The following is a 27,095-nucleotide window of genomic DNA, read 5'->3' as shown; positions in this document are numbered from 1 at the left end:
ATTCTGGGCTAGTTTTCCTACGTGGAGATTGTATGTTCTCCTTGTGCCTGCTTGGGTTCCCCCCGGGTACTTTCTTTTCCTACCACATCCCAAAAAGATGCTCGATAGGTTAATTAAACACTCTAGATTAGGGGTGTCAAACTCATTTTTGTCACGGGCTATATTGTAGTTACTGTTAGCAGGGTTACTTCACAGCGCTTGTTGACTGACATCCTTTTGTCTACCATTCTAAGAATGACATGATAGGTGTTCTCTTCAGCCAGACACCGGCATATTTATTTCAACAGGCAGAGAGATTAAAAAAAACAGCGTGCCCCTTTTATATGGCAGACAACGTCATTCACCACGAACAATGCAGAGTATAGTTACATTGCCCTCTACTGGCTCAGCTGCAAAAAGGCAACCATACAACCCTAACAGTTACCATTTCCATTGGAGGGCCTGTATGACTGTGAAACCATGTAACGAAGTCAAGAATATTTTTTTTCTTCAACTTTAGTTACTGTAATGAGGGGGTTGGCAACAAGAAAATGCTTACAATATCTCACTTATTTGTTGCATATGAGAGTTTGACGTTTTAGTACAGATATTAGGAAGCATCATGTTTGACGTGTTTGATTGGCATTTGTGGGAAACAGTACTAAGGTTAAATGATGTGACGGGCGAGATTTGGCACCCGGGCCTTGCATTTGACACGAGGTTATCCCTAGGTGTGATTGTGAGTACGAATGGTTGTTTGTCTTCGGGATAGTTGTGTTGAATGCGTGTTGAGGAATTAAGGTTGTTTTGGTTTGGTAAGGCAAACGAAAATAATAGAGAATCTTTTTATGGGGGTTCTGTTTTATTTGGTGAAGGAGACTGTTTGCTATTGGTTTTACTCTCTCACACTGAAGAACTCTGATACAAACTCCATCACAATAGGGGCGCTAACTATAAACGTGGGATGCCTCCACCGGCCGAAGAAGAAGAAGGAGACGACGACAAAGAAGAAGAAGAAGAAGAAGAAGAAGAAGAAGACGACTCAGTCGAAGTAGTCGTAGTCATAGTAGTACTAATTTGTAATCCGCACTAATAATGGTTTAAGTCTTTTGATAAGAGTATATACAGGTAACCAATTTTTTATTTTCTTTTGCATGGTTCAGAGCTATTGTGCGCGTTTTAAAATGAGTTTTGTTCAGCCAGCGCGGGTCTATAAACACCTGCCGGTATGGATCGTGGAAGACCACCACGATGTAAGTCTGTGCTCTAGCTTCTGTACTTTTCGAGACGTCCCGGCGAGTGATGACCAGATTAAGTTTTCTTAAGACTTGAATCTGCCCATGAACATGGTCCACAAAAAGGTTAACCTTCATAGTCTTCATCCTATTTTAGGAATTCTTTGATTGGAAAGATTACAGAAAGAGACAACATATTCTCAAGACCAAGGATGAATTCACATTTAAATGGTTTCGTCAAATACCAACAGAAAAAAAAGTATATCTCATTTGTCAAATTTGATCAAGCTCGTTCAGAGATATCCAAATTTGAAGTTAATAAGAATTAATTTTGTGATTTCCTCGTTTGTGAATACACAACAAAGGAATAAATAACAAACACTTGTGAGACAGTCCAGTCTCCTACATTTTACTGACATCAGATTGTTCTCTTGGATCATCGGCTCAAGAAAATGCCAGGGGGGGGGGGGGCTAGATAATTTATTTTGTGACTTCTTCGCTTGATTTTCTGTTTTGATGCATTATTTTTAATTTTCATAGTTTCATTGAAGTAAACGTTAATTTATGTTTTTCGGAGGTGGTCATGAATGCCTCTCGAGTCGAACGGAAGGAGCGTCGCTCCATCTAGTGGATGCATTGTAGATTGGGCCTTATAATCCAGTGCGCCCAATATATGAAAAAAAAAGGAAAAAATAGCCCATTCATTGAAGGTGCGCCTCATAATCCAGTGCACCTTTTAGTGTGGAAAATACGGTAGTCTAATGGTCCATTTGTTGATGCAAGCAAACAAAAATGACATCCATGTTTCTTTGTATTTTAATGTCTCAATGATAAGAAACTCAACATTAGTGTTTCACAACACAAAAATGACTACTGTGATTGAAAAAAAAAAAGTTTACTTTTAGAACTCCAAGCCTCATTTGGCATCTTCGTGGGCGGGCACGGACTCCTATGGCCTGCCCGAGGAGACGGATCCCACATACTGTAGGTGTGGGACGGGAATTGTTTACAGATGTTTAAGCGGCCAACTCAACCACCGTCGGCCACCAAATTGACTGGCGATGTCTGGACTTTATTGGACAGATGGAGCACACTAAAATAACCGATTCACGGCCAACCTACTGTAATCACTGTAAAATAGCTAATTCACTTCAGGCCAAGAGTTCTTTGCTGCGGCGATTGATCAATCAGAACCATTCACGGCAAAATAACGCAAACAGGAGAGTTGCCGGTCACGTAAAAATAACCACTACCCAACATATACTGTAACAATAATTTCATCAGAATCATCTTTATTGGCAAAGTATGTGGAACACACAAGGGATTTTTCTCCAGTTTTGGTTATTTCTAATTAATTCATTCAGTAATTTCAACATGCAATATAACAAAAGTCATCATCATTTGAACGCTAATATTAAAGTTAAAATTTCAACAGAAAAGAATCCAAATTTAGTGGAGTGGTTGACGTGTGCACGTTGCAGGTTCTGCTTTGTGTGCAAACGCACTATCTCCGATTGGCTGCCATGACTGCCAGTCATGATCACTAATCTTATTCTGTAGCTCTCCACAACCAGCATCCTTTTTAAAACTCTGTATTTTACCATTTGTTTAACATAGAAAATAAGGAAGCTCACAAACTATTGAGAAGAAATACCAAGACAAAAATAAGAACGGTAAATGGACTGTCACTATCTGTAGCGCTTTTCTGCCTAGGGTGGTCTCACTGGCCAGGGATCGAACAACCAACCTCAGGGTTGGAAAACGACCACTCTACCAGTGAGCCATGCCATAGAAAATGAAATAAAATAAAAAGGAAAAATGTCCGTGATGTACCATCAAAATAAAAAAACCCACAAAACATTTAAAAAAAAACTAAAACCAAGACTACATACTGAAAATGACTCTTACAAACAATACGCGTCATTCATTGAATATTTTTTCCACTTCTGCCATCGTTTTTTTTTTTACCCATATCTTTTTGAAGGTACAGTGAAACTCCTCTACAATGAAATCATGTTTGCAGCAAGAAATTTTTCAGAACAGGGCGTTTTTCACTGGAGCAAATTTGATCTCAGATGCAAACAGACACACACACACACCCACACACACGCGCACACACAAACGTATGGGTACTCGTTATTTTTATTCCAATAGTGCATAAGTATGAGCACACACTTATTTGACACTTCATATAGTCAGTGTAGAAAGAAAGAAATTGCGAAATTTACGATTAGCATTCACTTTCACTTACATCAATTTCTTGGATAATGTCTTTTATTTTGCTTCCTCCATCTTTCATTTTGATCACTTTTACCCTCTCTTCCAGCACCAGAGCGCTTCTTGTCTTAGCTGCTTGACATCAGAAGGTCCGTTTTGTAGCCATTTTAGCAATGCAACGTTCATGCTGCATCTGAATCTAACGATAAGAAATACTTCCTGGACCCGGTGGCTTTTCTTTCCACTATCTCACTGTCTCTAACTCGACCTTCCCTCGATCGCCACCCAAGACAGCGTTGCTCAGCTGATGCCATGCAATGAACTTTTAAGCCAGCCACGGGGCGCTCCGTAGTCCTCGATGGCCATAGTTAGCGCGATGGAACTCGCCTTCTCTCTAATTAGCGCTCCAGTTAGCATAAGGTTTTTAGCATGATAACAAGTAAAGCATTCCAGGAAACGTTCGTTTATTTGACTGTCCGTCGAGCCACAAGCAATTTATTCTGAGCGGCTAATCGGATGCATTCCACTCTATATTCCACGGATCTAGCTACAGTATCTACACACATAGACAGTGAGGTCCCTCTTGGCCAATTGGAGGACAGGATGATGCTCGGTAAGCCAATGGCAGAGCAGCTATGAGTATGTTGCGTTCAGGAAACTCGCAGCTGTGACCGAAATAAACATCGTTCACTATGTAAACCAGTGTGGTGGTTGCTGTTGCCGTTTCCGAACAAAGCAGTAGAGGTCGCTGTTGGATTAGACTTTGTTGTAGTGAATGTCTTCGCGAGGCAGGAGCAGAGAAAATGATTTCGTATAACGCAACAGGGTTTTTCGTCGTATGGGGGGCAGGAGAATGGGAATGGTGTTTATGCATGAAGATTTTTTCACATTAGGCGGTATTTTCGCCCATGTAGGTTTCGTTCTAGAGGAGTTTCACTGTATACAGAATATGTCATCTGCTCCAGAACATCAATTTTGTTTTCAAATGTAAGCTGTAGACGTGCTTGTCTTCACTAGGTGGTGAGCCATATATATCGTGCCATTGCATCAAGACATCTCCCCATGAAGAACATTAAGATGGTTCATTTAGACTCCCATCCAGATCTTCTGATTCCTGTCAACTTGTGTGCTGATGCAGTTTTTGAAAAGGATAAGTTATTCAGGTATGTTGTGTCAAGAATTATTTCTGGATTCGAACACCTTATGAAACTATATAGGAGAAGACTCATTCAGTCCAAGATATTTTCATTTCCTTCTGTACCCTAACATGGGAAACATTTTTAAAATTACATGTATCTGGGATTAAATACCTGTATTCTTAAAATAACATGGAAAAAAAAAACTTTTTGGAAGGAGCTGTTTGTTTACAAAAGGTGGCTGTCCAAAGCATTAACTTTAGGGGTCCTAAAAGTTCTGGCAGCTCTAGTTAAGATGTGTTCTTAAGCTTTAAATTCATACATATTTTTGAAGTAATAGAGGACCAAAATAAAAAGGGGAGAATCTAACAAATTCAAGTGCATTCATCCAGTGGAGAAAAAAATCCCACATTGCAAATTAATTTTTTTACATCAAATCATCAATGTCATCATGTGCTCCAATGATGACGATGTTAATCCTTGTCAGAATGTGTGTGGGTTTTTTTTTTGTCAAACCGTAACTTGAAATTGTTTGTGAAATAGTAACACGTCAATTCCTCCACGTCACTGATGAGGCGTCAAAAATTGCAGAGACGATGATTGTGCGGACAGTAACATGTCTATGCTTATTTTCTTAAGATTGTTACTGTAATTGGAGAGAATCACTTTGTGTTTGTGTACGTGTATACGTGTGTGTGTGCACGCACTTCACAGGTGGCAGGATCTTGTTTGCGTCATAATGAATCCACACTCGCAATTAGCCCAGCAAAATGTTGGATGGCATGAGGGCCCCCCCCCTACTGTCCCCCCTTTTTTTAAGATAGTGAGGTACACTGACTGCAGTGTCATGTTTAATGCTGACATGCATTACTGATGTACTGAATCTCATTAATGCCAGACAACATACATTTTTTACAGCGAGTTGAGTATAGAGAACTGGATCATGCCCATGGTTTACGCTGGCCACGTCTCTTGTGTGGCATGGCTACATCCCTACTGGTCGCAGCAAATCATGGAAGGGGAACACAAGATGACCGTCGGCAAAGATTCATCCACCACCACCATCAGGTATAATTTACTTGATAGTTCATTCAAAATTGATTTTACTGCAACTAATTTGTTGTTTTGTTGAATTGGCATCAAAGTCAATTTGTCTTTCAAATTCTCACTTTCCCCATCTCGGCAGGGTCACAAGTAAAGATCATTACTTCCTCAGTGATGGCTTGTACGTCCCAGAGGAACAGCTTGAAAACCCCAAACCTCTCATATTAAATGTGATCAAAGTCAATCCTGTTAATCGTCAGCAGACATTTAAAGGTATGTATTCAGCAGAGATGGGTAGTAATGTGCCATATTTGCTGCATTATATTTACTAAAGTAACATTTTGGAAATATTGTACTTGTTTGGGTAGTTTCAATGTGACTTAGTTTTTTATTCGTACGTGAGTATTTTCATTGGCCCACTTTTTTAAATAGAGTAGAACCTTCCAATCACGGTTTTATCCAGTGATAGATGAGATCGCCTTGGTTGATCCCAAAGCATGTCTCAGTCTGTGCACTCAAAGTAGCACCTGTCCTTTTTCCGACAGCCTCCAATTATAATGCCTTACCAGACAGCACGTCGTCGTCAAGCTGTATAGGGCACATGGCGAGTTATTGAGACGTTGACATTTTTTTTTGTGGTGTACCCACCATTATTGTTAACTTTTGTTATCAATGAATTTTTTGAGATAAGGAATTAACCAGTGCATACTTCGACAAAAATGTCCTACTTTAATGATGTATCACTGCAGCGTGAACTTTTTACATTTTCCATATATTTCAAATGAAAGCCAAATATCCCTAACTTTTTGGGAATTGTGTGTGTGTGTGTGTGTGTGTGTGTGTGTGTGTGTACACACACACACACATACATATTAGAGCTGTATATATATATATATATATTTATTTTTTAAAGAGCAGGTGGCCCGGTAGTCCAGTGGTTAGCACGTAGACTTCACAGTGCAGAGGTACCGGGTTCAATTCCAGCTCTGGCCTCCCTGTGTGGAGTTTGCATGTTCTCCCCGGGCCTGCGTGGGTTTTCTCTGGGTACTCCGGTTTCCTCCCACATTCCAAAAACATGCGTGGCAGGCTGATTGAACTCTCTAAAATTGTCTCTAGGTCTGAATGTGAGCGTGGATGGTTGTTTGTCTCTGTGTGCCCTGCGATTGGCTGGCAACCAATTCAGGGTGTCCCCCGCCTACTGCCCGAAGACAGCTGGGATAGGCTCCAGCACCACCCGCCACCCTAGTGAGGATCAAGCGGTTCGGAAATGGATAGATATATTAGAGCTGTCAAACGATTAAAATATTTAATCTAATCTAATTAAAAATGCAACTGTCATAAATGAACTAAAAAATTAATCGTGATTACACACACATTTTTTTATCGTTTCTGAATTTCCTTTTATATTTTTTTGTCCTATTTTTCCCCATTTTAATGCTCTCATCAACATGGAATCATGAATCAGTTTTCTATGTGGAAAATGCAAATATTTAATATTTCAATTTTCATGAACATTTTTCACTTGGAGCAGTTATTCACACAATCTCACACAATATTACTGTCCATCAACAACAGTGAAAAAAATATTTCACATCTAAGGTAAACTAGTACTCAGCCTATAGTGGATTTAAACCATGGTTGCATACTTCGTTTTTCTCAAGTTTGCTTTGAACACAGCAGTCAGGCTATGTTGATTCTGTTGGTCCTTCTTGCGCGGAAGTCTCTCTATGGTTTTGTGTAGACATCATTTCGGATGACGCCCATGTCTGTTTTGCCAGCCACGGCAGCGCGAGACACCGAAAACTGATACTTAAAGAGTTTATGAATGGAAAGTTTACTTTTTAAAAAAATGCCAGATTGTTCCACTGACAAGACCAAAGTTAACTGTATGTTTTGCAGTCGTAAACTGAGCTATCATCATAGCACGTCGAGTCTGAAATACCACTTAATGGCCAAGCACACAGCTGACATGAGTACTCCGCCCCCTCGACTAAGACAGACAGCTGTGGATCATTTCAAAGTGAAGAAAATGGATAACACGACGCAGAACAAATTTGCTGAAGCCATAGCTAAATGTATGGCGACTGCATGCACGCCTGTCAACATTGTCCACAGCTCGACTCAAGCTGAAATCATTCGCATTGCATCTAACGACTCCACTATGGATTGCCAGCGAGAGCCCCCATTACAAGCTGTGTACAGAGATTGTACGTAGCGGAGAAGGCTAAGGTACACCAAGCGGGAGAAGACATTGTTTTGGGAGAGAAATAAGAGACTAGGTTGATGAGCCTCTGGTGAATAAAGAGCAGGCATTCTGTTGAGTTCGATGTATGCCACTGACGCGACTGTTACTTGTTTGGAACTATTTTGTGTGGAAGGTTACAGTGTTCCGTGTCCATATAAATAAAGCGGGTGGAGCTTCTCTGTGTTCGTCTGACAGTGACGGTGCGCTGAGTCATGTCGAGAGTTCAGCGGTGCTGTCGTTGCGAACACTGAAAATAAAACGTCTCCAGTGTTGTGTTGTGCCTCGAAACATGTGTAGTCCGCCGAAATTATATCTGCACAAAACCATAGAGAGACTTTCGCGCAAGAAGGACCAACAGAATCAACATAGCCTGACTGCTGTGTTCAAAGCAAACTTGAGAAAAACAAAGTATGCAACCGTGGCTTAAATAAGAAAATCCACTATAGGCTGAGTACTAGTTTACCTTGGATGTGTACTTTATCATTTTATATTGCTCTGTTTTGATTCCCTAAGAAGAGCTGTTGTGTGGCAAAATATTTTTTTCACTGTTGTTGACAGACAGTAATATTGTGTGAGAGATTATGTGCGAATAACTGCTCCAAGTGAAAAATGTTCATGTAAAATTGAAAATCAAAATTGTTGTTTTAATAAATATTTGCATTTTGCACATAGAAAACGGATCCATGATTCCATGTTGATGAAAGCATTAAAACGGGAAGAAATAGGACAAAAAAAATACAAAAGGAAAGTCAGAAATGATAAAAAATGTGAGTAATCACGATAAAAAAAAATTGTGAATTAATTATGACATTTGCATTTTTAATTCGATTAAATATTTTGATCGTTTGACAGCTCTATTATATATATACACCTGTATATGTGTGTGTATATGTATATATATATATATGTGTGTATATACAGTATTTTCCGCACGAAAAGACGCACTGGATTATGAGGCGCACCTTCAATGAATGGCTATTTTGTCATTTTTTTCATATATTAGACGCCTCGGACTAAAAGGCGCAATCTACAATGCGTCCACTAGATGGTGGTACGCTCCTTCCAATCAGCTCGAGAGCCGTTCAACGTGAGAGGCGTTCATGACTGCCTCTGAAAAATGTAAATTAACTAATTAATTAACTGTCTTAAATGAAACTACGAAAATTGAAAATAATGCATCAAAACAGAAAATCAAGCGAGGAAATCACAAAATAAATTCTATATCCCCCCCTACAGAATTTATTTGGTGATTTTCTCGCTTGATTTTCTTCGTGGTTTCATTGAAGTAAGAATTAATTTAGGTTTTTCATAGGCGGCCTTGAACGCCTCTCGAGTGGAACGGAAGAAAGCACGGAGACGGACAAAGACGTACAGTACCTGGACTTGCTGAGACTGTGAAAGCCATTAATAAAGTCTGCGTTTAAAAAAATTATAAAACCACAACCACAGCTCTCATTTTTTCAACAAACTCAGGTGTGTCTTTGTCTGTCTCCTTCCCTTCTTTTCCTCCGGTCAACTTGAGAGGCGTTCATGACCGCCTCCGAAAAACCCATTGGCATTTCCTTTATCATAGCTCCAAGAGTCCAATCAGATAAGATAAAATAAGAAAACCTTGTTGTTTTCTTTCACAATGGATAATTTCCCACTTCATAGCAGCAAAGTTATGAGAGGAAGAAGTCGAAGAACAAAATAAATAGTAGCTGCTGGAAAGGCAGCCACTCTCGCGGCGCCATCTTGAAGTCAAAATAACACGACAAGATGTCAGTCGTAGTTATTTATTCCTTTATTGTGTATTCACAAATTATGAAATCACAATATAAATTCTGTCGGGGGAGGGGGGAGAATTTATTTTGTGATATCCTCGCTTGCTTTTCAGTTTTGATGTATTATTTTAAATTTTTGTAGTTTCATTGAAGTAATCGTTCGTATACATTTTTCGGTGGCGGTCTTGAACGCCTCTCGAGTCGAACGGAAGAAAGCACGGAGATAGACAAAGACGTACCTGTATTTGTTGAGACTGTTTTAAAAAATGAACACCACAGCTCTCATTTTTTCGGAGCTGCAACACATACTTATTTAATAAAGCAGCGACACAGTTCACTGAACCAACAGCAAGTTATAACATTGGAAGCATATCTCCAGGAAGGAGCCATCTTGGAGTCGACGTCTTACCGTAATGACCATACAAAAGACACACTGGATTTTAAGGCGCTCGGTGAGCTTTTAAGAAAATTGAAGACTTCTTGGTGCGCCCAATAGTGCGGAAATTACGGTACCCATTTTATAGTATTGTTGCAGTGCATACCTGTACAGTACCATACTGTGATATTTAGCCGGCAAAAATGATAGCATAAAAAAATGCAGCGAAAAAGCACTCCAACTCAATGTGTCGTCGTTGTTAAAGTTGCACAAACACAAAGATAGAGGGCTGAAGTGGCGGGGACTCTGTGGTAATGTTTTGGGCCACCATGCAGCTGCAGACATTTACCGACCAGGCCAGTACAAATTGATCCACTCACATCAATTTGACAGCAACGTGCATTTTTGTGTGTGTCAGGTTAAATCCTTCCCAGAGGGAATGGTTTGAACACGATAAACATATATCAGTCTGGAACTGTACTTTGCCACATTTACGGCCATCGAACTTAATTAGTACTCTTCTCTTTTTGTAGTGTTTATAGCACTTTGGTCATGGAGACTGTACTTATCTAATTCACCCACAGGTACATGTGGAATTATAAATACTGTCAGGTACTGTTGTAAAACATTGTATACTGCACTTCAACATTATCAGCACCCCTTGTTAAGATGTGAATTTTTAGCTTTTAATAAATTGAGTTTTTTTTCCTAAATAATATAGGCTCTAAAATAAATAAATAAAGAACGTTTAAACTTTAATTTTTGTGTATTTGTCCACCCATCCATCCATCCACTTTCTCATTCACTTATCCCCACAAGGGTCGCTGGAGTGCTGGAGCCTCTCACAGCTGTTTTCGGGCAGTCGATGTGGGGTACAGCGTGAACTGGTTGCCAGCCAATCGCAGGGCACACATAGACAAACAACCATTCCTGCTCGCAATCACATTTCGGGACAATTTTGCTGCTATGCATGTTTTTGGAATGTGTGAGGAACCGGAGTACCTGGTGAAAACCTACGTAGGCAAGGGAAGAACATGCAAACTCTGCACAGGATTGCCGTACAGGAAGGCTGGAGCCGGAATCAAACCCTGCACCTCTGCACTGTGAAGCCGAATTGCTAACCAATCGTCCCACTGTGCCGCCGAAGTTTATTTTAAAAAATCCCTCGTTTAGAAATATTTTTCCATCCATCCCATTATCTGAGCAGTTTATCCTCACGAGGGTCACGGATGTGCTGGAGCCTATCCCAGCTGTCTTCCGGCAGTAGGTGGTGTTCACCCTGAACTGGTTGCCAACCACTAGTAGTACACACATAGACACACAACCATTCACACTCGCAAATATCTCTCACAATATGATAAAGGTATATTGCACTCCTCTGTATTTCTCATCAGTGCAACTAGCTCATCCATTTTATTGGCGGGTCTTAATATTACTAGCTCGAAGGAACGGCATAGACTTCATCTTACTCGCCCGCACTATTACATCAGCGTTATTCTCATGGCTGTCTATCTCCTTCAGAGTTTCAGGGAACTCCCCACTGACGCGTAACACTCAATGTAAGCCAGTAGATGGTTGCGTATGCAAACAAGTAACAAGCTAAATTTGAAAACAGGAAGTGGGCAAATACTTTTTCACGGCACTGTATATCTGTACACATTCACCACCAGTCAAAAGTTTTGACGCATTTTTTTCGTGCTATCGTAGGAGATCACCTGTACAGATTTGATTGGTTGTGTACATATTGAACATGCATATACATGCATAGCCAAAATGATTTTCTCCCCCCCTGCTCCCCTCCCTCCCCTCAAATAAATATTACAGAAATGAAAATGGAGGACTCTGAGACATGGCTTGCGAAGAAACCCAGGAGAGAATGTTCACAAGTTGGAGAGGCCAGTTGCTCTCAACCCCTTTTAAGAGCTGATGCGCCACAACTTGCCGAAGTCAGGTCGGTTAATAAAGATGCCGGACAAGAACAACCGAGCTGCAGTATAAAAAGGAATTACAATGGTGAAGATGAAGAAGGAACCACAAGTTACGTGGTTAAAAGGATATCAACTTTTCTGAGTCACACAGAGCCATACATCCTGGATATTGATTTAGATTTCTTTTCCTGTAAGAATCCATTCAAGGAGTTGTATACTGAGGTACCTATGGCTTCTAATTTCCATTTTGTATTTGTGGTTGTGTTGTTGGAAGCAGATTTGTAATGGTGTAACCTTGGTTGTGATTGTTTTTCTTACACATCCAAATAATTGATTGGGCTTCTTTTAATTGGCATTTTAAATCAGGTATTTAAGATGAACAAATAGTGTGCCATTTCAGGATGACATAGCATTTTTGTTTGGTTTATGATAAAAGACATATTTCAACAATACAAAATGTAGGAGTGGCAAATGAGAAGATCGCAGCTACACTGTATAAAAGACATAATATGCAATCGGAACAGTATAAACAATATAGACGATATAGACAATACAACAGCATAAACAATGGCACTTGTGGCTATTGTGGTAAAGTGAGGTAGTGCATTGTGCAATACGCAATATTCAGATGTTGGATAATGAGGGGAGGGTCATAGTCTGTGACAGGAGGCAGGGGTCGGGCAGAGGCAGCATGGTAACTTTATGAATAAAACATTCGTCACAAGGTGTAGTAATGCTAATGTTAACTGTTGGTAGAACTAATGATGACGTGTGTTAGATTCTTTCGTCAAATTGATAGAAGATTACACATACGTCGTCTTGGGAAGAGGATGTCAAGCCTCATCAATACTTACCTGTATTAATGATTACCAGTAAATTAATCTTTCCAGTATGGGATTGGAAAAAATACTATGATTTTGTGGTATGTTGTATTCATGATGCCATATGAGTACAACATATTTTGATCCATTTATTTTCTTGAATAAACCTGGAGTACAGAGCTGCTGATGTAATGTTCATTGTTAATGCATCGTTTTCAAACATTTACCCTTGAAACATTATACTTTTGAGTTTCAGAATTCTTGATTATGAATATCAGTCAAAATAGAAAAATGGGTTCCCATGATGAATGTTTACGGAACCCAAAATGAGTTACCGTGGTTTCCCATTGGGTAATCCGACGGAACCGAAAAAACGGTTACCGTGAATTTCCGAAATCCTTCGCCCTGCTACTGAATGATTTAAATTTTTGCAGCATTTCTTTATAATTGTGTGTATATGTTGTTGTTTGTGTTATTATCATATGATATGAATTGAATAAGTAGACCATTTCAGAATTCGAAATTTGGGACTCTCGAAATGCATAATGGAACTCGAACTTTTCTGATCAGCGAGTCCCTGGGACTCGCTGGTGGTAAACTGTGAAATTTTTACTGTGCATGTACAAAACCTCCGAGTTATTCAGCCTTTTTTTTCTGAATACAGTACTTTGGAAAAATCCGTGATGCACTGAATTCGCAATAAGTGAATCAGGAAGTAGCGAGGATCACTGTACTTGCAAATTACTGTTCTAACTTGTGTTATTGTGCATCATAATTGTACCATTTGATGATGTCAAAGTTATTTCTATTTCCTGAGTATTATAGTTCACTGATTTATCGTCTCTTTTTCAAGGCGGAATATGCCATCCTTCAGGAACTCTACAGCTTCAAAGGACCTGTTCCTAATGCTAACAAGGTATTTATCTATACAGTCATTCCCTGACATCACGGGGGTTACATTCCATCACACAGCAGCAAGTGAAATCTATAAAATCGAAATGCACACTGGGCCTTTTTATGACATTTAAAATAATTTCTCAAATTTCAGCTTTTTAAACACATTTGAACACACAAAAACATTTTTTGCTATATCTTGTTGTTTATGAGATATTTTTTGTATCACATTTGATATAGTGGGCGCTTTTGGCAACTTTTTGGTCACAACAGTGTTAATATCAGAATAAAAAACAGAGTTCTGTCCATAACATTTTGAAATTATAGAACATGTTTTGAAGCTTTTCCTCTTTTTCTTTTTCATATGACACATTTTAGTGCCTTTTTATTTCACTTTGTGGTAGGCGGAAAAACACTTTGTTTTTGTTCTGGCAAAGATGCACCCTTCACTTTCCACAGTAGACATGTGAAAAGTGATTGCCCGTGCAGTGCTTGCATCTCTGTCGGGTTTCCCATGTAGGAAAATGGTCAGTGCCATCCTTTCTGTACTAACCCCATATGCATGTACATGCCTAGAACCTGCTCCATCTCTTTGGCACTTGTGTTTACCGACTTCCCTTTTTTTGCACACTGTACAGGTTTGTTTGTTCTGCAGTTTCCTGTAACATTTCATCAGTTACAAACTGTTTGAAATACAGATATGGTGTCCAGTCACACTTGTCCTCCGCCCCTTCATCAACACATGCAACAAAATTGACAGATGGACCTTGATATTGTGATTTTATTCCATCTGTATTCTCTGCTTTTTGCATTACCCTTTACTGACTCCTTTCTGATTGTGTCTTGTGTTGTTGTTGGAACCTCAACATCTGTGCTTGTCGGGGAAACACTTTCCTCTTGATTGTCTTCCTCATCAGTGCTGTCTGAACTTTCATGCATGTCCTGAGGAGTCCATTCCTCATCCTCATCCTCATCATCATCTGCCAACTGCTCTATGTCACTTGTATTGCCATCCATTATCATGCTGATGACATTTTCAATGTGCTTTGTCTTTCTCTCTTCTTCCTCGAGCCTTTTTGACATCTAGGTCAATATTGCATTACATTACATTGTTTCAGAGGAATTGTTATTGTGGAAATGCAGTACTCAAAATGTATTTGAAGGTGGCATTTCAGTGATTTCTGTCAGAGATTTTCTCGGACAAAGTTAAAGAAATGACTCGGCACACAGGAAAATTGTCTTCAATAGCGGCGGAAGCGGATCTCTGAGAGCGAACGACGGTTAGTTGCTCCACGATCACACTCGAGCTCCCTTTCCGCCAATTCAGACTTTTATTGTAACATACAAGGAAAACACTGCCCCCGATATTTGCATACTATATAAACAGCGTGTCGGCCAGAAGTGCTGTCAGTCATGCTTTGGAACTCAGCTCATACACTAGACGCTCCACATTATAAGGCCTCCTGTCCATTTTGGAGAAAATTTAAGACTTTTAATGGCGCCTTATAGTCGTGAAAATATGGTATATGGAAAATGTAAAATGGTCATGCTGCAGTGATACATCATTAAAGTAGGACATTTTTGTCGAAGGATGCACTGGTGATTTCTTTATCTCAAAAAATTCATTGAAACAAAAGTTAACAACAATGGTGGGTACACCACAACAAAAAATGTCAACGTCTCAATAACTCGCCACGTGCCCTTGAGCATCAATTACAGCTTGACGACGACGTCTCATGCTGTTCACAAGTCGACTTATTGCCTGCTGAGGCATGGCATCCCCTTCTTCTTGAAGCGCAGCCCTCAGGTCATTGAGGTTCTGGGGTACAGAGTTTTGATTCTCTACGCGTAAATGGGTATGGATATATTTTAACTCCCTCCACCCTGTATCCACTGTTATTTTGTTCTTGCACAAGTCATACAGACAGTAAGAAGGGAGATTAAATGTATTTAAGATGTTGATGTTCTCATAGTTAAACTCGTTCACGTGATTTTGTTTTTATCTGCGTGTCTAGGAGCAGCTTGACGAGTGCGTTGATTGTCGTATACGTCAGTTAGAAGACTTAGAAGCAGCATTCGCAGATCTACTCGAAGATGATGGAGAAGAAGTTGTTTCACATTGGGTCGGCAAACTTGGGTGAGGAGACAGTTTTTAGGGTTGCTTTGTTTTTCCAACATTGAGCAAATGTTATCTCTTGCTTGAGTTTTCAAGGTTGTGACATTTTTGCCCACAGATTTAGTGTCATTTCAAATGTCAGTTAACACAATTCGTTTTTTAGTTTAGGGGTGCAACACTCAATGTCTCACCAGGTGTGACTTCTTAGGGATGTTCCAATCCTTTTATACAGTATCTGTGTTGAGTATCGTCCACAAATTACATATTCCAGGGTGACGTGTGGCACAAATCACCATAGGTCAAATATTTTTGATATATACTAAAATACCGTGTACAACTTTACTCAGTGTATTTTTGTTAAGACAGGCAAACTGCACCTCTACTATTCTCCCATATTATTTACAAGCTAACGCCAACTTAAGTTTGAACTTTTCAGGCTTGTCAAACGATAATACACAGACCAGCACCAGGAGACTAACATGATGTTGCCTCACTTCAAAGCAGAATAATGTAGAATTCTGTCGTGACTTAACTCCGTTTCTCTAGATGAGTGAGCATTGCACACTCCACTTCCGTGCACTCTGTGATGGGTGATGTTGAGCGCGAATGACGCAGCGCGTGAGTGAGAGAATAATCACGCGACACAACAAATCAAAAATGAAATTCGTTGACAGCACTTTTAAATGTCGATTTTTATCGACATATAGATTTGTTGTTACAGCCGTACAATCAAGAAAAAAATTAAAAATGATACTTGTAAGGGAGGACAGCACAAGTTGTTTTTACGACAGTCAAGGAAAAATTGCAGTAAACTTACAAGGGTCACAAAATGTGTTTGCCTTGAGTTTAATTGAAACAGATTTCCAGAGTGCGTATTTACTTTTTTTTTTCCCTCTCTCCAGGAAGACATGTTTTGACCGCCTGGTTTCCAGTTTGAAGTCAAGAAATCCTCACCCAGATTATGAAATGGTAAGAATGATTCGTGTTTGTGCAGAATGTACAGAAGTATAATTTTACATTGCTACAAAATCATATAAGACTTTTTTTTAAATAATTCATTGACATTTTGTGCCCACAATGAATGAATCAATCAATGAGTGAGTCATAGTTTATTTTTCAGTTTTATACATAGTAGCGAAAAGAAAACATAAAAATCACATTTTGAGTGTTAATTACCATATTTTCCGCACTATAAGGCGCACCAAAAAGTTCAATTTTCTTAAAAGCTCACAGCGCGCCTTAAAATCCGGTGCGTCTTGTGTATGGTCATTACGGTAATATGTCGACCCGTAGATGGCTCCTAGCAAGTTATAACATGCTTACAATGTTATAACTTGCTGTTGTTTCAGTGAACTGTGTCGCTGCTTTATTAAATACGTTTTTGTTGCAGCTCCGAAAAAAGAGCTGTGGTGTTGTTTTTTAAAATGCACATTTTATTAATGGTTTTCACAGTCTCGACAAACACAGGTACGTCTTTGTCCTCGTGCCTTCTCTTCTTCCGTTCGAATCGAGAGCCGTTCATGACCGCCTCCGAAAAACGTAAATTAACGATTCCTTCGATGAAACTACGAAAATGGAAAATAATTCATCAAAACAGAAAATCAAGCGAGGAAATCACAAAATGAATTCTATAGCCCCCCTACAGAGTTTATTTTGTGATTTCCTCATTTGTGAATAAAGTCCACAACAAAGGAATAAATAACAAACACTTCTGAGACAGTCCAGTCTCCTACATTTTACTGACACCTGATCATTCAGTTGGTGCTACGCTCAAGGAAATGCCAAAATAAATTCTAAACAAGTAGGCTCGAGCATTAACTTAGCAGGAGCTATTCTTCCTCGGTTTTGGAAGAAAAATACCTCGGCCACTTCTCCAAGCCATTGGTACGTAGCCCGAAATAAGATGCTCTCGTATTTTATGTGTTGGCAGCCCTTCCTTAGCAAAACTGGATATATTCTATTCTGTCCGGAACCTTGAAAGGCTGGAATTCATCTTTTGCTCCTTTCATCCGCTCTTCCAAGGAGGTGGAAGGGACTAAATTGTTGTTTACAGGTGTCAAATTCACATTATCTGAATTTCCCCCGGATCGCATGCAACCACCCCTTGAGTACCTGGTGAAAGGATATCAAATAGGCAGTTCATTATTCTGGAGGATTGGTAATATCCCCGTTTGTACAAACCCAATTCCAATGAAGTTGGGACATTCATGTTCATGTTCAACCTCCATGTTCAACCTACATTTTAATACACTACAAAGACAAGATATTTAATTTTCAAACTAATAAATATTGTTTTTCGCAAATAATCATTGCCTATGGCTGCAACACGTACCAAAAAAGCTGGGACCGATGGCAAAAAAGTCTGAAAAATCCCACAGGTGAACAGGCTCTCCGGGAACAGGCCATGTTTGGCTGGTAACCAAAGAGGGATTGATTGCTCCTCCATGGGTACCTGGATGTTGTTTCTGAATATTTTGGTAATGTCTTTTTTTTTCTAAATTCATTTTTTAGACTGAATTTTCTGAGGCGTTGAATTTTTTTTTCCAGTACCTGTATATATTTTTTGGATTTAATATATTTACACTGCATATTTTGTGATGTTGACTTTTTTCCCCATGTTAAATTCAATTCTGAAAAAATTCCATGTTAGGAATTTCAATGCAAAAAAAATTTTGTGTTAGAACTTAAAATTCAAACTCCGATGGCGCAGGTATACTGCTATACCATAGTAAATGGAGAAACCTTGCTGAAAGGCTGGATTCATGTCATGCACTTTACTTTGGAGTGAGACAATCCTCCATTTAGTGTCTCCAGTTGGTCCAGAATGCTGCTGCTCGCCTCTTGACTGGTACTTGTAAGAGGGACCACATAACTCTAACTCTGGCATCCCTTCACTGGCTCCCTATACATTTTAGAATTCTTTTTAAGATTCTATTATTTGTTTTCAAATCTTGAAATGGCCTCACCCCATCTTACCTCTTCGGACCAGACACTATTAGAGGTACCGAGGACTAAGCGGAGGCTCGCTTTTTCCATTGCTGGTCCCTCTCTTTGGAAGGACCTCCCGCTGAACGTTAGGCAAGCCCTCTCACTTCCCATCTTTAAAACTCGTTGTTTAAACTCATTTTGATTGTTTGGCTTATGAGACTTGATTTTTAGTTTCACTGTTTGTGTGCTTTCTACTCTCTTCATTATTAATTTATTGTTTTATTGTTTGTTGTGGCGGCCCGGTGGTCGAGTGGTTAGTGCGTCGCCCTCACAGTGCAGAGATCTTAGGTTCGATCCCGGCTCCGGAACTTCCTGTGTAGCGTTTGCATGTTCTCCCCTTACCTGCGTGGGTTTATCCAGGTAGTCCGGTTTCCTCCTACATTCCAAAAACCTGCATGGCAGGTTAATGAAACACTCTAAATTGTCCCTAGGTGCGAGTGTGAGCGTGGATGGTTGTTCGTCTCTGTGTGCCCTGCGATTGGCTGGCAACCGTTTCAGGGTGTTTGTGAGGTCCTACGTAGTTGTTCCACTCCTGCTTTCCCCAACTTGACCATCAGAAGTCCTGGCTGGGTCTTGTTTTTTAAACAACATGATCCATGTGGCTGGCTTGACTGATTAGTCCTGAGTAAAGCCTACCTCTTCCACTAAAACAACTGGATTATTTTTTCTCTTCCCTTTGACCCTGTAAGACAGGGGCTGTGAAGATAATGGATGGAAGTATGGACTGCTTCAGTACATTTAAGTGTAGCCTTTTTTTCTCCTTGATTTTTGCTAACTTGTTCACATCTGACTTTGTTCACTTGTACTTTGTTTTCCTTATTATGAGTTGATCTTTTCTCATCCCCAGGTACATCAAGCAGGTTTAACCTGTGATACAATCGAGTTGCCCCATCATATTAGCTCTGATGAAGAGATTGACAGACTTATATCAGCTGTACAGCGGTTTCTGAAACACTTGCCTTTACCTTCTCTGGTGACAATGTCCAGGTGAACACACACATGCACGCGCACACACACACACACACACAAACACACACGCGCTAAAATATGTCCAAGGTAGTGCCAGCATGAGTGGCTTCCTCAGTTACGCAGTCTCTAGTATTGTCTTTGTTTTGGTCATTTTAATTCATTTTTGGCAACTTTGCGCCGCTGACTTGAGAGAAGTCCTGACAAGCGCTAGGGACTCTCCACTCATCCTTTTTTTACCAACACACTTAAACCCACAAGGTTTTTCGGGGTTAATAGCTGGCGGTGCAGCTGCACAATAGGGGGAAACGAGTCGGCGTGCTCGTCAAACTACATCAGCGTGGCTTTCGAACCCGCTCCAATCGATCCATCTTGCCAATCCATGTTCTCTGCCAAACAAGATGGAGGAACTCCTTCTTCTCACAAGGACCAACAAAACCTTTCCACATTCTGCCACGCTCTGCTTCACTGGAACCTGGCTCAGCGACCGCCACCCGGACACCGTGCTGCACCTACCCAGTTTCTGCCTCTTCTGAGCTGATCGTGACATGGAGCGATCGGGGAAGATCAAAAGGTGGTGGAATATGCTTCTATGTCAAAGAAGAATGGTGAACTGATGTCACAAAACTCAACACGCACTGCAGCCCGGACTTGGAGTCGCTGTTTCTAAACTGTAAGCCACAGGTGTCAAAGTCAAGGCCCGGGAGCCAAATCTGGCCCGCCACATCCATTTATGTGGCCCGCGAAGGCAAATCAAGCATGTCAAGTCCATGATGCTTGCTAAAGTCTGAACCAAAATTTCAAATTGTCATCTGTAATCTGCATTAACAGTCATCTTTCTTGACTTCTGATTTTAAAACTAATTACTCATCAACTTGTTGTGTGCTGTGTATGTAATATGTGGAGGGGATTAAACATTTATAAGGTTTCCCAAAATTCATAACAGCACTCCAAGGAAAACCGTAACTGCAATGTGGCTCGCGACCATAATGAGTTTGACACCCCTGCTGTAAGCCATTCTACACACCACGTGAGTTGTCCTCCTTCATTCTCGCGGGTGTTTACATCCCACCGCAAGCTGACGCGAGCACAGCGCTACAAACGCTGGCTGACCAAGTAAACAAACTTGATCGAAAGCATCCAGAGTCACCCCTTTTTATTTTGGGCAATTTTAATAGAGCACAACTTAACCATGAACTTCCCAGATATAAGCAGCACATTGATAGTTTCGCCAGAGAAGACAACATTCTGGACCATTGCTGCACGACGCTTAAAGCACTGGGCTTTTCTGATCACCTTTTAATACACTTATTCCATACATACAGGCACATACATGTGTAAAACCGGTTGCCAACACTGTGAAGAGCTGGACCAATGAAGCAAAACTGTCACTCCAAGAATGCTTCGACTGGCAACCTGGACGAATACACAGAGACTGTAGCATTATTCATCTTTCTGTGACAATGTGTGTTCCAACAAAGTCCCTCCGCTCCTTCAACAATAGCAATCCATGGTTCACAGCCAGCTATGCAAGCTACGGGTCATGACCGAAAGAACAAGATCCCGGATACAAGCGGCCGAAATGAGTTTTCTCCGCAGGGTGTCCGGGCTCTCCCTTAGAGATAAGGTGAGAAGCTCTGTCATCCGGGAGGGGCTCAGAGTCGAGCCGCTTCTCCTCCACATCGAGAGGAGCCAGATGAGGTGGCTCGGGCATCTGATTAGGATGCCTCCTAAACGCCTCCCTGGTGAGGTGTTCCGGGCATGTCCCACCGGCAGGAGGCCCCGAAGACGACCCAGGACACGCTGGAGAGACGATGTCACCCAGGTGGCCTGAGAACGCCTCAGGATCCCCCGGGAAGAGCTAGAAGAAGTGGCTGGGAAAGGGAAGTCTGGGCTTCCCTGCAAAAGCTACTGCCCCCGCAACCCGACCCCGGATAAGCGGTAGAAAATGGATGGGTGGATGGATGGGTTCACTGTGAAACTCAGGCAACTTAGAAAAGAGAAAGAGGCCACCTTTAAGAAGTGTAGAAGCACACGGTACAAACATGCCCAAAACCAATTGACAAAGGAAATTAACATCGCAAAGAGAAGCTATGCAGAGAGGCTGAAAAAAAAAAAAAACGTTTTTTGTAACGACTCTGCATCTGTGTGGAATAGCCTGAAAGCAGTTACAAACTGTAGGACACCAGCTGCTCCAGAGAGAGAGAGAGAGGGTGAGAGAGAGAGAGAGAGATCCCAAGGCATTCTCAATTATTTGTGAAAAAGCTCACTTATTTGCTGCTCCAGAGAGAGAGAGAGTTTGAGAGAGGGAGAGAGAGAGATCCCAAGGCATTCTCAATTATTTGTGAAAAAACTCACTTATTTGCTGCTCCAGAGAGAGAGAGAGAGAGAGAGAGAGACATTCCAAGGCATTCCCAGGCCAAACCCATCCTCAATTATTTGCAGAAAAACTCACTTTCTTGCTGCTCCAGAGATAGAGAGATCCCAATGCATTTCGAGGCCTAACCTATCCTTATTTATTTGTGGAAATCTCACTTATTTGCTGTATTTGTGCTCAAGCCAAAGCAATAAAATATGTTTATTTGTCCCATCTTGTTCTGCTTCTTATTACTTAGGGCCTATGCTAAGATAAGATAACCTTTATTTGTCCCACACTGGGGAAATTTGAGGGTGACTTGAGGGGCTTCATTTAGATGAACGTTGGATGTCACTATCTTGATGCATCACTTTGCAATTAAAAACCTTGTCTGGGGCTGATTGTGATCTACTGACTGATTTTCGCTTTTCCCTCCGCAAATAGCTGGAGTACACTGTACATACAAAGAGATATGACTCTCCTGATTGTGGACTGGTGGTGATTCTTACCCTGACTTTTGTATTTGTCTCTGTGTCATAGATCCAGTCTAGATGAATACTGCCCTGTAGAACAAGTGGATTCAGTCCAAAGCAGAGTGTTGGCTGTGCTTGAAAAGCTGTATGGACCTTTGGACATACAAAAGGACTATGAAAATCCTAACACAGAAGTTCAGGGCCACCAACCTCAGACCACATAACAGGCATCCAGGAGTCCCTTGAAGTGATCTAAATAGGGTGTTTTCTCAAGCACTCGCAGCATGTCAGTTTCGGTTTTTGCATGTTTAAAAACATTTTTAATATTTTTGTTTTTGTCTTGCAGCAAACAAGTTTTAATACCGTGTGAATCTCTGCTCTGAGATCGATAACAAAAATAAAACCGAGCACTTTTATTGTTTGAAGCGAAAACTTGTCTCATCTCAATATGGCGTCATACTCCATATTTGAACCAGGAACTCGACCCATTCTGTGCCCATAAAGCGCACATGCATACTGCCAGGGAATTGGACGTACAGCCCCCAAGAACCACCAGAAGCTCCTTCCCTCATCCTCGTGGGAGACAACAGCACACCAGCCACCCTTCAGTTGTTCCTTTCCAAAATCGTACTTCTGGATTAGCATGTTCAACGGTATGTCCTGTGTCGGTTTGTTGTTTCTTTCCTTTTGAGTCCATTGGACTAATAGGCTTGCGACAATGCCCACAAATATCTGAGACGGCCCTTCCGTGGCTAAAATAAAACTCAGTGCTTTTCCTCATCTCAAAGGATTTACAGTGGACATATTAAAAATTCTTCAAGAGATTATAAAAGAGTTGTAAAGCTGTTTCCTAGGCCCAATTAGACATGATTAAAAATAATCTAATTCATTCTAAAAGACAGATCTCATTTCCAAACATTCAATTAAATCACATTCACCTTAAAGACAAAATGTGTAATAATAAAAGTGTTAGTCAAATATTTCAAATTAATATTTAATATTTAGTCAAATATTTCAAATTAAAATTTCATGAAGAGTTGCAGTTGGCTGGCAACCAGTTCTGGGTGTCCCCCGCCGACTGCCCGAAGACAGCTGGGACAGGCTCCAGCACGCCCCACGACCCTTGTGGGATAAGCGGATCAGAAAATGGATGGATGGATATTTCACGAAGTGCGAAAATCCATAACAATGAACGTAAAATTACAAATAGATATGTGCACTTTATGAAATGGACGATGTCTTCCAAAGTGAAAGAATGCCATTTAAAATTGGACATGGTCATGATCCAGCAGAAGCAACGTTGGTTGATAAAACAATTTAGATTGGAGATTGAGCCATGCGGCTTTAGCTCTAGAGAGGAGGAAACAATTGACATCTGTTTTTCTCCTGTTTGAAAGAAACTTGGAATGATGCAAATGAAAATGGATAAAGTACTACAATTAAATTTGGACCAAATTCATGGTACAATTAACCACACACAAGAATGAAACTTTGCAATAGTGTCATAGTTATGCATGCTAAATACCACGGGCAAAAAAGAAAACTGTCCATTAATGCGTTTAAAACTGAGAGGTGAATTTGGACTTTCAAAGTTTATGTGAAGATGTCTCAAATTATTTATTGTAACACATTAACCCTTTGATGCATAACATGGGTCAAAAGTGACCCGGCTGACTTTTTATTTTCGATATCGTCGCAGTAAATTAATTTCATCATTCAGCATTCATGGTATTCCTCAATTAACTTGTTTTTGACCATCAGACACAATTGTTTCATTTTTTTTCTTTATTTTTTAATAAATAACATTTTTATATCACTCCCCTTCTAATGCACAACATGGGTCTAAAATGACCCATTTTCATTTTCTATGTTATTTCATGCATTGCTGAGTTTTTTTTATGATATAACTATCATTTACTCTTCCAAATATGCAGCAAAAGTTTTGTTTTTGATTACCACTGATTATTTCCACTTTTCCTTTCTTATGGTATGAACAAGCACATCTTTTGTATTTCTACCTCAAGTTGACACATATGGGCCAGAAAGACCCACATTGATTTACTAGCTATTGCCTTTGGAGAGAAAATACATTTCACAGCTCTGCACAAGCCTCTTTGCCCATCTCTAATTCATGTAAGTATTGTTTTTCAATTTCTCTAACGTTGCCTCAAAAGGTATTTGATGACATTTGTGTATTGCACATAATATTTCATCCATCCATCCATCTTCTACCGCTTATCCGGGGCCGGGTCGCGGGGGCAACAGCTTTAGCAGGGAAGCCCAGACTTCCCTCTCCCTAGCTACTTCTTCCAGCTCTCCCCGGGGGATCCCGAGGCGTTCCCAGGCCAGCTGGGTGACATAGTCACTCCAGCGTGTCCTGGGTCTTCCTCGGGGTCTCCTCCCAGTGGGACATGCCCGGAACACCTCACCAGGGAGGCGTTCAGGAGGCATCCGAATCAGATGCCCAAGCCACCTCATCTGGCTCCTCTCGATGTGGAGGAGAAGCGGCTCGACTCTGAGCCCCTCCCGGATGACCGAGCTTCTCACCTTATCTCTAAGGGAGAGCCCGGACACCCTGCGGAGAAAACTCATTTCGGCCGCTTGTATCCGGGATCTCGTTCTTTCGGTCACGACCCATAGCTCGTGACCATAGATGAGGGTTGGAACGTAGATCGACCGGTAAATTGAGAGCTTCGCCCTTCGGCTCAGCTCCTTCTTCACCACGACAGACCGATACAACGTCCGCATCACAGCAGACGCTGCACCGATCCGCCTGTCGATCTCCCGCTCCCTCCTGCCCCCACTCGTGAACAAGACCCCAAGATACTTGAACTCCTCCACTTGGGGCAAGATCTCCTCCCCGACCCGGAGGGGGCACTCCACCCTTTTCCGACTGAGGACCATGGTTTCAGATTTGGAGGTGCTGATTTTCATCCCAACCGCTTCACACTCGGCTGCGAAACGCTCCAGTGAGAGTTGGAGAGCCCTGTTTGAAGGAGCCAACAGCACCACATCATCTGCAAAAAGCAGGGATGCAATACTGAGGCCACCAAAACGGACGCCCTCAACGCTTCGGCTGCGCCTAGAAATTCTGTCCATAAAGATTATGAACAGAATCGGCGACAAAGGGCAGCCTTGGCGGAGTCCTACCCTCACTGGAAACGATTCCGACTTACTGCCGGCAATGCGAACCAAACTCTGACATCGGTGGTATAGTGACCGAATAGCCCGTATCAGGGGGTTCGGTACCCCATACCCACGAAGCACCCCCCACAGAACTCCCCGAGGGACACGGTCAAACGCCTTCTCCAAGTCCACAAAACACATGTAGACTGGTTGGGCGAATTCCCACATACCCTCGAGGACCCTGCTAAGGGTGTAGAGCTGGTCCACTGTTCCACGGCCGGGACGAAAACCACACTGCTCCTCCTCAATCTGAGGCTCGACTTCCTGACGGACCCTCCTCTCCAGCACCCCTGAATAGACCTTACCAGGGAGGCTGAGGAGTGTGATCCCTCTGTAGTTGGAACACACCCTCCGGTCCCCCTTTTTAAAAAGAGGGACTACCACCCCGGTCTGCCAATCCAGAGGCACTCTCCCCGTTGACCACGCGATGTTGCAGAGGCGTGTCAACCAGGACAGCCCCACAACATCCAGAGCCCTGAGGAACTCCGGGCGGATCTCATCCACCCCTGGGGCCCTGCCACCGAGGAGCTTTTTAACCACATCGGTGACTTCAACCACAGAGATAGGAGAGCCCACCTCAGGGTCCTCAGACTCTGCTTCCTCCAAGGAAGACGTGTTGGTGGAGTTGAGGAGGTCTTCGAAGTACTCTGCCCACCGGTTCACAACGTCCCGAGTCGAAGTCAGCAGTGCCCCATCCCCACTGTACACAGTGTTAGTGGTGCACTGCTTCCCCCTCCTGAGACGTCGGATGGTGGACCAGAATTTCCTCGAAGCCGTCCGGAAGTCGGCTTCCATGGCCTCACCGAACTCTTCCCACGCTCGGGTTTTTGCCTCGGCGACCACCGAAGCTGCGTTCCGCTTGGCCAGTCGATACCCGTCAGCTGCCTCTGGGGTCCCACAGGCCATAAAGGCTCGATAGGACTCCTTCTTCAGCTTGACGGCATCCCTTACTGCTGGTGTCCACCAGCGAGTACGAGGGTTGCCGCCACGACAGGCACCAACCACTTTACGGCCACAACTCAGATTGGCCGCCTCAACAATAGAGGCACGGAACATGGTCCACTCGGACTCAATGTCCCCCGTCTCCCCCGGAACATGGGAAAAGCTCTGTCGGAGGTGGGAGTTGAAACTCCTTCTGACAGGGGATTCCGCCAGACGCTCCCAACAAACCCTCACAATACGTTTGGGTCTGCCAGGACGGACCGGCATCTTTCCCCACCATCGGAGCCTACTCACCACCAGGTGGTGATCAGTTGACAGCTCCGCCCCTCTCTTCACCCGAGTGTCCAAAACATGCGGCCGCAAATCCGATGATACAACCACAAGGTCGATCATCGAACTACGGCCCAGGGTGTCCTGGTGCCAAGTGCAC

General features: G+C 41.9%; 1 protein-coding gene across 3 annotated transcripts; it reads left to right on the top strand.

The window, feature by feature from the left end:
* Positions 1 to 1,003: 1,003 nt before the first annotated feature.
* On the top strand, positions 1,004 to 23,317 carry c14h5orf22 (chromosome 14 C5orf22 homolog). 3 transcript variants are annotated; one of them, XM_086129529.1, is made up of 11 exons: positions 1,004 to 1,107; positions 1,179 to 1,232; positions 4,449 to 4,594; positions 5,486 to 5,635; positions 5,754 to 5,884; positions 11,820 to 12,145; positions 13,598 to 13,660; positions 15,654 to 15,775; positions 16,657 to 16,723; positions 19,590 to 19,729; positions 22,605 to 22,969. In XM_086129529.1, exons 3-11 carry the CDS (start codon positions 4,494 to 4,496, stop codon positions 22,759 to 22,761), a joined length of 1,257 nt encoding a protein of 418 aa, XP_085985655.1. In that variant the 5' UTR covers positions 1,004 to 1,107; positions 1,179 to 1,232; positions 4,449 to 4,493; the 3' UTR covers positions 22,762 to 22,969. The 3 variants fall into 3 exon arrangements, with proteins under 3 accessions (XP_085985655.1, XP_085985654.1, XP_085985656.1); XM_086129528.1 differs by having other exon boundaries at positions 1,016 to 1,232; positions 22,605 to 23,317; XM_086129530.1 differs by lacking the exon at positions 1,179 to 1,232 and having other exon boundaries at positions 1,021 to 1,107.
* The last annotated feature ends 3,778 nt before the right edge of the window (positions 23,318 to 27,095 follow it).

This window comes from Hippocampus guttulatus, chromosome 14, assembly GCF_054856545.1.
Source record: "Hippocampus guttulatus isolate MCC_2025c chromosome 14, RoL_Hgut_1.0, whole genome shotgun sequence".
NCBI lineage: Eukaryota > Metazoa > Chordata > Actinopteri > Syngnathiformes > Syngnathidae > Hippocampus > Hippocampus guttulatus.
Note: the sequence above shows the minus strand (reverse complement) of the source record. Positions and strands in the feature narration are given on the sequence as shown.

Coding starts and splice junctions, on each gene's coding strand:
- c14h5orf22 (XM_086129528.1), top strand. CDS start 1,134: ATGGTTCAGAGCTATTGTGCGCGTTTTAAAATGAGTTTTGTTCAGCCA. Junction 12,146..13,597: donor TCAAGGAGTTGTATACTGAG/GTACCTATGGCT, acceptor CTCTTTTTCAAG/GCGGAATATGCCATCCTTCA. Junction 16,724..19,589: donor CTCACCCAGATTATGAAATG/GTAAGAATGATT, acceptor TCTCATCCCCAG/GTACATCAAGCAGGTTTAAC.